This window comes from Meles meles, chromosome 8 (genome assembly GCF_922984935.1).
Source record: "Meles meles chromosome 8, mMelMel3.1 paternal haplotype, whole genome shotgun sequence".
In the NCBI taxonomy this organism is placed as follows: Eukaryota; Metazoa; Chordata; class Mammalia; order Carnivora; family Mustelidae; genus Meles; species Meles meles.
Genome location: NC_060073.1, coordinates 18867918 through 18880713, shown reverse-complemented (window position 1 = coordinate 18880713; position 12796 = coordinate 18867918). Strand labels below are relative to the sequence as shown.

General features: G+C 55.5%; 2 protein-coding genes across 2 annotated transcripts; one reads left to right on the top strand and one right to left on the bottom strand.

Annotated features, from left to right (window-relative positions):
• The first annotated feature begins 44 nt into the window (after positions 1–44).
• FAM180B (family with sequence similarity 180 member B) lies at positions 45–3279 on the top strand. The gene is made up of 3 exons (XM_046015417.1): positions 45–1236; positions 2066–2136; positions 2361–3279. The coding sequence occupies exons 1-3, from the start codon at positions 1098–1100 to the stop codon at positions 2754–2756; spliced, it is 606 nt and encodes a 201-aa protein (XP_045871373.1). The 5' UTR covers positions 45–1097; the 3' UTR covers positions 2757–3279.
• A 727-nt stretch (positions 3280–4006) lies between these two features.
• Positions 4007–8165, bottom strand: C1QTNF4 (C1q and TNF related 4). Its single transcript, XM_046014452.1, has 2 exons — positions 8056–8165; positions 4007–5134 (listed from the first exon to the last, which is right to left on the bottom strand). Exon 2 carries the CDS (start codon positions 5127–5129, stop codon positions 4152–4154), a length of 978 nt encoding a protein of 325 aa, XP_045870408.1. The 5' UTR covers positions 5130–5134; positions 8056–8165; the 3' UTR covers positions 4007–4151.
• Between the last annotated feature and the right edge of the window lie 4631 nt (positions 8166–12796).

The following is a 12796-nucleotide window of genomic DNA, read 5'->3' as shown; positions in this document are numbered from 1 at the left end:
GAGAGAGGGGAGATTCAGCAGGAGTTTTTCCCCTCTTCCTTAAAGTGAATACCAACCCAGGAGTCTCTTTTAATGGAACTAAGTAGTATAGTTGCAGACATGGTGACCTGCAGGCCTGGACGTACTTCTGAGAGAGGGACTCTGGAGCGGAAATGAAAAGTTCTCACTGTCCACAGGGCTTAGGATGGGTGTGGCACGGCGTCTCCTGAAAGCTGGAGGGCCCTCAACAACTGCAGGAGAAAACCCCTTGTCACTGCAGACTGGTGGCAGCTGACGATCGAGGGGTCTGGGTGGAACCCGGGAAACCCCCACTCATCCCATCCAAACATCCATAGGGTTCCATGAGCCAAAGCTCATTTTTGAGTCTTGAACCCTGCATCCTGCTCTCTGCAGTCTAACAGCCCATCATGTTTGGGCTAAGGTAATCTTCCTAGACTCCAGCCAGAGCTGAGAATGTTGTAAGCAAGCAAAGGAGGTCTCAGGGCTGGCGCAAAAGATATTCAGAAGCTGCAGATCTGTCTTCTGGGTGACAGGACTCTATCCTAGCCAGCCTGGGGTCTGTACATCTGGTGGCTGAGTGCCTGAGGTGGAAGTGCTCAGCTCTGCTGGTCCACGGGGCCACCCAGCCAGCCAACCATGTAGTTGGAGAACCACTGCAGTTCCAGAACCAAGCTTTGCAGCTGGTGCTGTTGGCTGCTGAGGGGCTCCCTGGAGGCTGGGCTGGGCTGGACTGGACTGGGTGTTAGAGCCTGAGCTCAGCTACAGGATATTTTGGGGGTGAGGACAGATAGTAAGGTAGTGTTACCGCCTGGTTACCTACCTCTTGGGAGGGCCAAGCTAAAGCTGTTTGCTACCAGGCACCGTTTTTCTAGTAAGCAAGCAACCCGCCCATCTGGACCGGAACAGGCTGAGGGCTTGAGAAGCCGGAGCCAGGCTCCTACTGCCAGCAACTTAAGATTCCACAATTCCATGGGACGGAAGGTCCTGGGAAGTCAGAGCCAGCCCCTCCCTGTTTCGCATTGAAGACTGACAGACAAAATAGGGAACGCCTGAGAAGCCTGCAGTGGAAAGTTGGAGTCGTGTTGTGTGACGGGCAGATGCAGGAACAGAGAGCAGCTGGGGAGAGGAAGACTGAGAGGACGTGGTGGGGTATGGCTGGGACCATGCAATTCCTGGCTTGGCTAATAGTAGCCATTTGCCTTCTCCCTGGGGTGACTACAACCCAGCACCATCCAGGTACGGGGCTTTAGGGTGGGGTGGATGGGAGCCAAGGAATGCTGCCTGCTGATAGCAGTTAAAGTTGGTTCTATCTGAACCTAGCAGGGCCTATGCACCGTGGGCACGGTAGCAGATTAACCTGTGCAGTAGGGGTTAACAGTCTGGGCCCTCACCCTGGAACCAGAGAGATCCAAATGAAGGGAGGTAGTCCCAAGTGCCCTCAACACCAGCCCCTGGACAGAGGTGGGTGGTGCCCTTATTCTAGATGTGCAAACAGGACCTCTGGACCTGCCCTGGGCTCAGGACCATCATTTTAAGGACTGGGCAGCACACCAGAGTGTGAGATGAAGGAAGTTGCAGCAGACAACCTGCCTTGCCTGGCTTCCCTGCCTTCCGCATGATCACTACTGAGGGGCAAGGAAGGAGCAGATTTCTTCCTAAAGGGGTCCTCGACCCTTGGGGAGAGTCACTGGCACTGTCTTAGGTCACATTGTCCCAGATGATTATAGGGAGGGGAAGTGAAGTGTCTTGTGACCCAGTGGTCGGGAGTTCTTTGCCAAGGGAACTGTAGAAGTTGAAGGAGGAGTCATGGACATTTGCCGAGGTGGTATCTGGATTTGGGATGATGATTTGGGGATCACAAGACCTATGCCTGGGAGGGTGAATGTCAATGTGTGTGTGTGCGTGTGCGTGTGTTTAAGGGAAGGGGGACATGGGATGGTCTTCTTGGTTTTATAGATAGAAGAACCTCTAGGCATCTCTACCAAATAGCTAAGGGGCACCTCTGGGAGGCTGGGGTATTCAGGGTGGAGCTTGGCAGGGGCCTGACTCCTTTCTGCTGCTCCAGGGCAGCCCATGGACAGCGCCAGCGTGGGAGGTGGCCTGCAGGAGCCAGAGGCCCCGGAAGTGATGTTTGAGGTCTTTCCTCCAGCCTGGGATATGGGGGAGGGAGTGTCCAGAGGTCCCTAAGCTCAGCGTTGGGAAGGGGGATGTCTCAAGCTAGGCCTGCTGGGCAGGGGGGTGGGGGGCAACCCAGCATGGGTCCTATTGCCTGCTTATGCTCCCCCCCCCACCCGGCCCACTCTTGCTCCCTACCCTGCACCCCAGACCTCAGCCCACCCCTTACACGGCTCCCCTTTCAGCTACTCTGGGCTGGGCTGGAGCTGGATGTCATGGGGCAGCTGCACATCCAGGATGAGGAACTGGCATCCACACGCCCAGGCCGCCGACTCAGGCTCCTCCTGCAGCACCATGTGCCCAGTGACTTGGAGGGTGCTAAGCAGCGGCTGCGGCAGTTCCAGGACCTGCGGAAAGGGCCTCCTCTTAGCCCTTGGGACTTTGAACATCTGCTTCTCACAGGCTTGTCCTGTGTCTACCGGCTCCATGAGGCTAGTGAGGCTGAGGAGAGGGGTCACTGGGCCCAGGTCTTCGCCCTGCTAGCACAGGAAACACTCTGGGACCTGTGCAAGGGCTTCTGCCCCCAGGGGAAGCCCCCATCTTTGGGGTCCTGGGCATTGATCCTTGACCTTTTTCCCTGACCGTCCCCTTTCACCTACCAATCCACCACTGCCGCCCAACCCGTGGCCCAAGCCAGACCCATCCTGGGCAGTGGCTTCCATCTGGCACATGGTCCTTCCCACTGTGTTCAGGTCTCTGGGCTTGGATTGTACCCTGGAACCCAGTTTGCCCCTTCCTTATTTTCTTCCCTGAGCCCTCGGAGGCTAAAAACCTGGGTCTCAGGCATCAGGCATAGAGCTAAAAGCAAGGACTTGCAGGTGTGTGTTGGGGGTCACGGTTGAGATGTTCAAGAGATGTTGAAAAGAAAGCTGCCCCAAGAAAGGCCAAGTCAGATGCTCCAACTCCTACCCTGGCAGTCTGGGACAAGTCTTGCAGAATCTATGGGGACCCTGTGAATGCACACCACCCAGTCCTAACTTACATACCCCTTTTAAATCCCAACCAGTGCTCTGGAGTCCCTGTGCCCCATGTTCCCCATCTAGACTAGAATAGACTGGACATTTTTAGTCTGGTCTGTTGGAGGAGTGGAGGTAAGCAGGTGGAAGCACATTACCTTTCCTTGGCGGGGGGGGGGGGGGGGGGGGGGCGCGGCGCGGCGGCGGTGCGGGGGTGGAGGGATGGGGGTGCGGGTGCGGGGTGGAGTGGGTGGGGGAGCAGGTGTTTTGGTCCATCTCAACAAGGCTCAGATGAACTCTTCGGAAGGGGAGGAGAGGCTGCGAGGGGACTGACTGAGACAAGCTAAGCCTGGCTGATGTAGTCCTGATTCTGTGTAGCTGTCCCATAAAATGTTCTGTTCTGGCCTGCAGCCTGTGTCTTTTTATGCCCAAGTAAGTTGTTTAAACCCTGCCCTGGGCGAATCACCCTCCCTGTCCTGGGAGGGCAGGAGGTGGGGCAACCAGGTATCAACCGCTCATCCCCCTACACCCTGCTAGAAGAAGGAACGTTCTGTTTCCTTGAACCCCATCCTCCCCAGAAAGGGAGCAGGGTGTGGTCCCTTGTCATAAGAAAGAACCAGCTGCACCCAAAGTGACGTCGTAGGTCTGTGGGAAGAAGGTAGAGGGACTGCCTGGAAAGGAACGCGAGAGTCCTTCAAGGGGTTGGGCGAGTTGGGTTCCGTTCAATCACATTCCCATCTCCTCGCCCACCCAGGGCCTGACCAGATCCTGCCCTCGGCCCTCCGCCCTCCACCCCGGTCTGCAGTAGTCCGTGCCTTCCCGCCCCGCCGGAGACCACAGCGTCGCCGAGAGGACAGAGTGCAGGACCCCAGGCGGACAGGCGCCGGCGCAGGCCCACTTTATTGGCAGTCAGCCGCACGGGATGGGCCGTCATGCTCGCGCCGGCGGGGCGCTCGGGCCGCGGCCCGGCTCCGCATGCACGCCCCGGGCCGTCCCGGGGCTCGTCTCCCCGGGCGGGGCTCAGAGCTCCGGGGGCCCGAGGCCCGGCTGCCCGGCGGGCGCGAGGTCGGGGTACACCAGGAATCCGGAGAAGGTGATGTACTTGCCGTGGTTGCTGTAGGCGCCGTAGCCGTCGTGGTCGTGGCTGAGCAGCCAGACGGCGTCGCCGCGCCGCAGCGCCAGCATCACGCTCTGGCTCTGCATCTCGCGGCGCCGCGACGCGCCGTCGTCGTAAATCATGGCCTGCACCTCGTCGCGGTTCTTCATCAGCTTCACCGACAGTGTCTTGCGCGGCAGCTTGCCCAGCGTGAAGGAGAAGAAGTAGGCGCCCGGCAGGCGGCAGCGGAACACGCCAGCCGCCGCGTCGAAGTCGCCGCCGATGTTGACGAGCTCCGTGTCGAAAGCTAGCGGTCGGTGCCGCGGCCCCGGACCCGCGTCCGAGCCCACCAGGCTGCGCGTGCGCGCCGCCGAGAAGGCCGAGCGCCGCTCGGGGGACGCTGGCGGCCCGCGCGCAGGCGCGTCGGCGTCGGCGTACACCAGGTAACCGCTGAAGGTGGCGCCGGGGGCGCCGAGCGCGTACTGCGGGGCGCCGTGCAGCCGTAGCCACACCGTGTCGCCGTAGTCGAGCTGCAGCATGGCGCTCTGGCTGGCAGCGCGCCGCGCGCCGGGTCGCCGCTGCTCGTCGAAGGCCAGCGCCTGCACCTCGTCGCGGTTGCGCACCAGCATCACCGACAGGCTCTTGTGCGGGGCCTTGCCGGCCGTGAAGGAGAAGAAGTAGGCGCCGGGCACGCGGCAGCGGAACTGGCCTGTGGCCGCGTCGAAGTCGCCGCCGATGTTCACGTACACCTTGTCGAAGGTCACCGCCATCTCTGATGTGCCCTCCAGGGGGGTGGTGCGTGCCGCCGAGAAGGCCGAGCGCAGCTCCGTCGAGCCCGCTACTGCGGGCCCCAGGGCCCAGCAGGCGGCAGGGCCCAGCAGGCCCAGCAGGAGCAGCAGCATGGTGCCTGGGAGGGGAGGCAGAAGGGGAAGGAGATGGGGCATGTGTAGGGGCTGCCCGCAAATGCCCAGAGTTCCGAGACTGGGAGGCGCGTTATATTCACGGCTCCGCACCTGACCCACAACTAGGACTCTGTTTCCTGGACAAGGTCAGCCGTTCTCAAGCTTCAGCGGGCCTCAGTGTCATGTAGACGGCTTATTAGAACACACGTTGTTGGGCCCGCACCCCCCCCCCCGAATTTCAGTAAGTTTAGGATGAGGCTTGAGAATTTGCATTTCTAACAAATTCCAAGTAATGCAGATGCTGATGGTCTAGGGACTGCACTTTGGGAACCAGAAGATTAAGCCAGTGAGTCTCCTTTTTTTTTTTTTTTTTTTTTTTTGGTAAGAAACGAACCCCTTTCTCAAGTGAAGGCTCACACACCTGTAACACAGATACAAGCAGAAATGCTTTGGTGGAAGGGGCCTGTAACCTATCAGCTGGGTTTACCCCCTCCCCACCTTGGCACCACAGAGGGTGGTCAGGGCATCTGCTTCTTTCAGCCTGATGTGCTAAATTTTCCTGTGGCTATTCTATGGACCTTGGCCTGCCCCTCACTCAAGCACTAGTTCTGTATACCGATGGCCACTGTTTCAACCCCCGTATGGACAGGAAAGGAAATAGCTACTCATTGACCCCTTTCCTGGCCTCTGACCCACAAGGGTCAGCCACCACTTTGGACCTCTGGACTCCCCAGGGGCCCTTCTTGCAGCAAAGAGGTCAAAACAGCTGGATTTTGACATAGCTCTCTCTGTCTGCACCCCTCAACCTCCCACGGGTGAAATCAGAGTAAGACTGACTCCTCCGGGCTTGAGGGCTGGTCACTGAGCGGAAGGAGAGAACCAGGGGCTCTGTGAATAGAGAGGGGGAGCAACAAGTGCAACAAAGCTTTGGCAAGGCTGTGAGGTCAGCAGCTTTGTTCCTCAGTAGTGGTGGAGGGAAAGACGGACAGCTAGACCTGGGCTCAGTTCCTGGCTCTACCACTTAAACATGTGAAACCTTAGGCAAGGTCCTTAACTTCTCTGGGCATGGCTTCTTTTATGTAAATAAGGAGACCTGACTCAGTCTTACTGTGAGGATGCTCTGAGGTGGCAGGTGCAAACCCCATTTGTGAATGGTAGTGTTGCCCAGGTATGCAGATGCTTCTCAGCCTTGAGAAGAGTGATCTGGTCAAGTTCTTGACATAAGGAGTTAGGGACTCAGTAACTCCTACCCCTGGGAGCTTGTGAAGGCAATGCTTAACTCCATCATGCTTCTGTAGGGCATAGGCTTTGGAGCTTGAATACCCAAAGGCCCTGAAGTGGAGACAAAGTGGGAAAGAAAATGAGCTGGCAACAGCCTGGGAAGTACTCCAGGAGTGTGTGTAGCTCTGTGGCTCTTAGAGACACTGGGGGCTTGCTGAGAAGGACTGCCAGGGGCAGAGCACTCTCCACAAGGACATTCGTCTTCGGGTAGGTGGGCACTAGAATCTAGCCCACATTCTACTTGCCCTACAGTGTGGAGCTGCTGGACCTGGGGAAGTGTGCCTTTTTCTAATTTTCATAATAAAGACCCCAAGTCCCTAACCCAGCTGAACCTTCTCTCCCTATGGAGGAGGGACCTTTTGTAATTCCTACAAAGGCACCCCATGGGGTAGCCATACCCTTGATGAGGGCAGAGAGGAAGAAGGGGACCCATCTACAGTGATGAAGATTGCACCTACTGAGTATTCCCTTTCATAAAGCTCTTTGGACACACCTGGTCTTGCAGCAAACCTTTGAGACAGGTAGGCCCTCTCCCACTTTATAGATGAGAAAGTCAGGCCCAAACAAGGGAAGAATTTTGGCCCAAGGTAATCATGCACACTGAGGCATCCTTGAACCAAGGTCTTTTGACTCCAGATTCAGTATGCCTTCCTCTCCACCACCTTTTCCCCTCATAGACACAGATACTCCCAGGGAACCTGTCCGTAGCCTCGGTTTCCCTTTTTTGGAAAAATAGGAGAGGAGAGAAGTGGAATGAATCTTGGGATACAGGGTGAAAGAGAAAGAAAGCAAAAAGGAAATAAAGCCAATGAAACAAGCAAGAACTCTAGCGTTTTGCCTTCTGGGAGTATGGGAACATCTCTGCTCTTTCTAACCCTACTCCTCCCCCTAGCAGGTCCTGCCCCAGGAGCGCCTGCCCACCCTCGCCTTCAGCAGTCTCCCTGTAGACTCTCGTGCACTCCACGAGGGCCAGAGGGTCCTCCTGTGTGTACAGTACTCAGCTCCTGCCCATTTCTCACCAGCACTGCCATTTCCCAGATCCCTAGATCTCCAGATCCCCATCCTTCCTTAAACCCCCTTCCCAGGGCCGGTCAGAGGTGGGAGAGTGTCAGGTGGGTAGCTCCAGGAAAGGAAATGGCTGTTCCTAGTTCTGTCCAGGTGAGGCTCAAAATAGTCATCTTCAAAGAGACAAAACTGGGACACGGAGACCTGTGCAGACCAAGAGCCACGGAACCGACGGGGGCGGTGCCGCGATGTCAGGCGAAGAGGATCTCAGAGCCCCTCTCCTCGCCAAACCCCACTCCCCAATTACCCCCTCCTTCAAGCCTCGCTAGAACCTCTTCCCACCTTGAAAGCCCCTCATGTTCCCAAGAAGATAAGCCCCCGTTTTACACAAGCCAATTAATCCTTCCCCCTGAGAGAAGAAATCCCCTGGGAGGAGGTACCCTAGACTACCCACCCCCCGACCCCATGCCAGCCTTCCTTCATCCATCCCTTCCGAGTGAAAGCCCTTGAGCCTCTTTCATGAAAAAGCTCTCAGGTCCTGCTTTTCAGCGATCCAGGAATCTGATTACCCCGGCGCCTTCGCCCGCCCCAGCTTCCACACGGGAGAAAGCTTGGCTCCCCGCCCCGGAGCTGCCCTCACCTGGCTGGGGGCGGCGGGCGGGTCGGGTCCGCTCCGAGCCAGCGATCCGGCTCGGGGTTGCTGGGTCCGGACTCCGGGCTCCCGGCTCCGCGCGGGCGCCGGGGCTGCGCACTGACCGCCCGCGCTGCGGCGGGGCCCGGCCTGGTGGTGGTGGCGGCGGTGGCGGCGGGGCTCTGGGACCCTGGGACCCCGGGGCGGGCGCGAGGCAGCGAGGCGACAGGGAACGAGGACGGCTGAAGAGCAAGGCGAGCTGACCGGCGCGAGGAGCGGCAGGGGAGCCGCGGGAAGGGGGAGAGAGGAGGAGAAAGGAGAGGGAGGGGCGCGCCGAGGAAGGGGAGCCGCGCAGGGCCTAGGGGCACCGCACGGAGGAGGCCCCCGCGCAGGCTGCGCCGAACCCTGGCCTCTTCCTCATCCGTGACCTCCCTGGAGCTTCAGGCTCTGGTTCCACAGAACACACATCATCAACCCAAGTTAGCAGACGGGGAAACTGAGGCCTGAGGCAGAGGACAGACTGGGGGTGGCCCAGGGCACTCTCCAGACCGGCCTCCTTCCTGGTTTGAGGAGAGGGGACTGCCGCAGAACACACAGACTGGACAAGCCCCTGGGCGGCAAGGACAGTGGAAGGTGAGATTTTGGCTGGGACAGATGTCTGGGCTGAATGGCACCGGGGGAGGGGGTCTGAGGGAAGGGAAGAATAAATGGGTCAATGTCACCAGTAAAGAAAGAGCTTGGAGTGACCTAGTTTCTCTTCCTTGCCTCCGAATCTGAAAATGCCCATAGATAGGAAGGAAGGAGGAAGACCAAGCCCCAGACATCGGTGGGTCAGGCTGGACCCCCTGGGGAGAGGATGCAAAGGAAGGGCATCCCTGGGACAGAATTGAGTTTTGGCTGACTAGGCTGCTTCCCCAGTGCCCACAAGAAAGGAGAAGGCACTGGGAGAGCTCGGAGGGCCCGTTGCAGAGGGACACCGACACCTTGCCTATCTGGGGTGAGGGTAGCCGGATCCAGCCAGACATCAGGGTCAGGAACAGCTGTCTTCCCATCTCAGCACTCACCAGAGAACCCCCCCCCCCCACTGGCCTCCACTCTGGGTTTTGACCCCTGCAGCCATCTTGGACTCCCTCTTCAGGGTTGCTGTTCTCTCCCAACAGCTGTGGGGGTGTGCACCTGCCTGGCACTCAGTAGGTGTTGACTGAGTGGATGGCTCTAGAAGAGCCCTACTCTCAGTTGCCAGGAGCTGGTGCCCTCCATCTCCCTCTGACTGATGCAGAAGGCCTGTGCTCTGGTCCTGGCTCTGCCACAGACCCTGTGTGTGGACCCAGAGAAGCCTAGTGCCCTGAGAAGCCGTCCGCCCTCTGGAGCTTTCCTTCTGGAACTCTCAAAAACTCATGTGACCCCAGTTAGTCTGATGCAGGTTAGTTCTCATGAAGGCATTGATAATGATGATGGGCTCATTAAGTTTTCTTCAGGTGTTAGGTGAAGGATGAATGCATACTTGCCTCAACAGAAGGAAATGAACAGAGGCATTTAGCGCTGGGCACTGGGGATATTTGGGGCCTTGGGTGAAGTACCTGTCTAGCCTTGGTTAGATCATGACTGTGTCCTTCACCGGATTCAAAAGCTTGGGTCAGGAGCCTATGGGAAGGCGTGAGGCAAGGTAAGAGTGGGATGAGCCACGCAGGGATGTGGCAGGAGGGCTGAGGAAGGCAGGATGCTGATGTGTGTCAGCCACAAGCCTGTTAGAACATTGATCCTCTTCTGGACCAGAAGGGTGAGGCTGCCATCTTGAAATGGCATTTTTTGAAGTGTCATTCTAATGGTGTCATTCCAATGGTGGGAGGGCAGGGAGGAAGGCAGGGTTCTCTAGGCAAGACCATTATATCCTGGTGGGGGCCTGGCTCAGGCTGAAAGCCATTTGACACTTTCCCTGGGTCCATAAAAAGTTCCACAGGAGCAGTCAGGGTCGGGGAGACAGGTGGCTGGGGCGGAGGACAGCAGGGTTTGTGTTAGGCGCCACTGGGAAAGAGATCTGGAGAAAGAGGATGCCATGAGCCAGTGGGTGACTAGGGCAGGCTGGAGTGGGGGGCACGAGTGTGCCAGAATGAAAGGATGAGGTGAAAAAGCCCTAGGCTATGTTGTACTTCCTGCCCGCTCCTACTTTGTTGTGCAGCGATTATAACGCAACAACAATTTTAATGCACTCCTTTTACTGAGTGTAGCAGATACTATTAGTGACCCCCACCCCCACCCCCAGGTCGACCTCAAGGTTGTTGGCCAACAGTTCCTGAATCTCTCCCGGGACCTTTTGGCTGGGAAAGTGAGTGTGGAGCCGGCTGCAAGTGGAGAATTAACACCCCCAGAGGAACCCTCAAGCAAGCAGGGTCCAGAGTAGTGGGTAAATGCTATGGGTTTCAGGCCCTCAGTGGGACAACTCCCGATTGTCAGACACATTCCAGCCTAAGAGACTCTAGCATGAAGTTGGAGTCACCCGTGGGAAAAACCCACTCTTCTCTGTTTGCTTTATTTGGTTTTCTCCCTTCCTTGTCTCACTTCCCTACTCCTTCACCCTGCTTCTTGGAATTAACTTTTAAATAATCTACTTACACCCAAATCTTTGTCTCGAACCCAAACTAAGACAATGAACAATAACTGTGTCTTAAACCGTGGTAGGTGCTTTTTCACATCCGTTCCCTTATTTAATTTTCTTAACATCCCCTGAAGTAGATACAATTAACCCAATTTTACAAATGAGGAATGAAGTGGTTATATGTAGGGAGAGGAGGGATTGAAACCCAGGTGTGTTTAGCTCCACAACCTGATCCTTAACCACTATGTTCAGCAGGCTCCCTAATTCTATGATCCTCTTTGGATCATATATTTTCATCTGTAAAACAAGGGATGGGCTCTTGAGTTTAAAGGGAAGCAATGTACCCGGTTTCTCCTGGGGCTAGGCATGGCCAATGAGATGTGAACAGAAGCTATTGGGAGAGAAAGTGCTTGAAAGGGGCCAACTCAGCTAGAAGGCCCTCTCTTTTGCTATCCCTTTTCTCTTCCCTCTTCCTGGAATGCATACACGAAGTCTGGAGCCCCAGTTGCCATCTTGGGCCAGGAAACACCAATGAAGGTTTTAAGGCACAGTCTTAAGGTAAGTGCCCAGGAAGAAGCTGAGATGAAAAAGATCTAGAGACCCTGCCCTCAAGGAGCTAATCATTTAGTGGGAGTAGCTGGATATGCATAGAAAGAACCCTAATAGGTGAAAGAGATCAGCCTCGGGAGCTGAGCTGGTAAGTGCTATGAAAGCTCAGGAAGGGAGAAATTCCACCAGCAGTGTGTGGGGGTGTGTGTGTAGGGAAGATCTTTTTAAATTTAGCTCTTTTACATTTTTTAAAATTTTAATTTTTTATTTTTTTATAAACATATAAGGTATTTTTATCCCCAGAGGTACAGGTCTGTGAATCGCCAGGTTTACACACTTCACAGCACTCACCATAGCACATACCCTCCCCAATGTCCATAACCCCACCCCCCTCTCCCAACCCCCCTCCCCCCAGCAACCCTCAGTTTGTTTTGTGGGATTAAGAGTCACTTATGGTTTGTCTCCCTCCCAATCCCATCTTGTTTCATTTATTCTTATCCTACCCCCCTAACCCCCCATGTTGCATCTCCACTTCCTCATATCAGGGAGATCATATGATAGTTGTCTTTCTCCGATTGACTTATTTCACTAAGCTTGATACCCTCTAGTTCCATCCACGTTGTCGCAAATGGCAAGATTTCATTTCTTTTGATGGCTGCATAGTATTCCATTGTGTATATGTACCACATCTTCTTTATCCATTCATCTGTTGATGGACATCTAGGTTCTTTCCATAGTTTGGCCATTGTAGATATTGCTGCTATAAACATTCGGGTGCACGTGCCCCTTCGGATCACTATGTTTGTATCTTTAGGGTAAATACTCAGTAGTGCAATTGCTGGGTCATAGGGTAGTTCTATTTTCAAAGGAACCTCCATGCTGTTGTCCAGAGTGGTTGTACCAGCTTGCATTCCCACCAACAGTGCAGGAGGGTTCCGCTTTCTCTGCATCCTCGCCAGCATCTGTCATTTCCTGACTTGTTAATTTTAGCCATTCTGACTGGTGTGAGGTGATATCTCATTGTGGTTTTGATTTGTAAAGCTCTTTTACATTTTTAAAGAAGATTTTATTTATTTATTTGACAGAGAGAGAGAGAGAGAGAGATCACAAGTAGGCTGAGAGGCAGGCAGAGAGAAAGGGGAAGCAGGCTCCCTGCTGAGCAGAGAGCCCAATGAGGGGCTCAATCCCAGGACCCTGAGATCATGACCTGAGCTGAAGGCAGAGGCTTTAACCCACTGAGCCACCCAGGCAGCCCACATTTTAAAAAAACTAAGCTCTACACTCAACATGGGGCTTGAACTCACAACCCTGAGATCAAGAGTTGATCGTGTCCTGACTGAGTGAGACAGGTACCCCACAGAGAAGGCTATTTTTAAATAATGGCAAGGATTTGGCAGTGAGGTGGAAGAGTAGGGGTGGGATCCCATCAAAGGTAAGAATATGAGCAAAGTTGTGAGGTGGCCTAGACAGGGCTGGGGGAGGAAACCTTAGGGTTTGTGATGGGAAGGTATGGCAGGTCAGGTGCATGCACTTAGATGCCGAGTTTAGGAGCTCAGATTATCCTGCAGCAGAGGGGACAGAGCGCCGAGCTGTACTTTAAGATTA

Excerpts from the sequence above, each read along its gene's own strand:
- FAM180B (XM_046015417.1), top strand. The coding sequence starts at position 1,098 with ATGCAGGAACAGAGAGCAGCTGGGGAGAGGAAGACTGAGAGGACGTGG. Across the intron at positions 1,237-2,065 it reads TACAACCCAGCACCATCCAG|GGCAGCCCATGGACAGCGCC; the intron begins GTACGGGGCTTT and ends CTGCTGCTCCAG. Across the intron at positions 2,137-2,360 it reads CCCCGGAAGTGATGTTTGAG|CTACTCTGGGCTGGGCTGGA; the intron begins GTCTTTCCTCCA and ends CTCCCCTTTCAG.
- C1QTNF4 (XM_046014452.1), bottom strand. The coding sequence starts at position 5,129 with ATGCTGCTGCTCCTGCTGGGCCTGCTGGGCCCTGCCGCCTGCTGGGCC.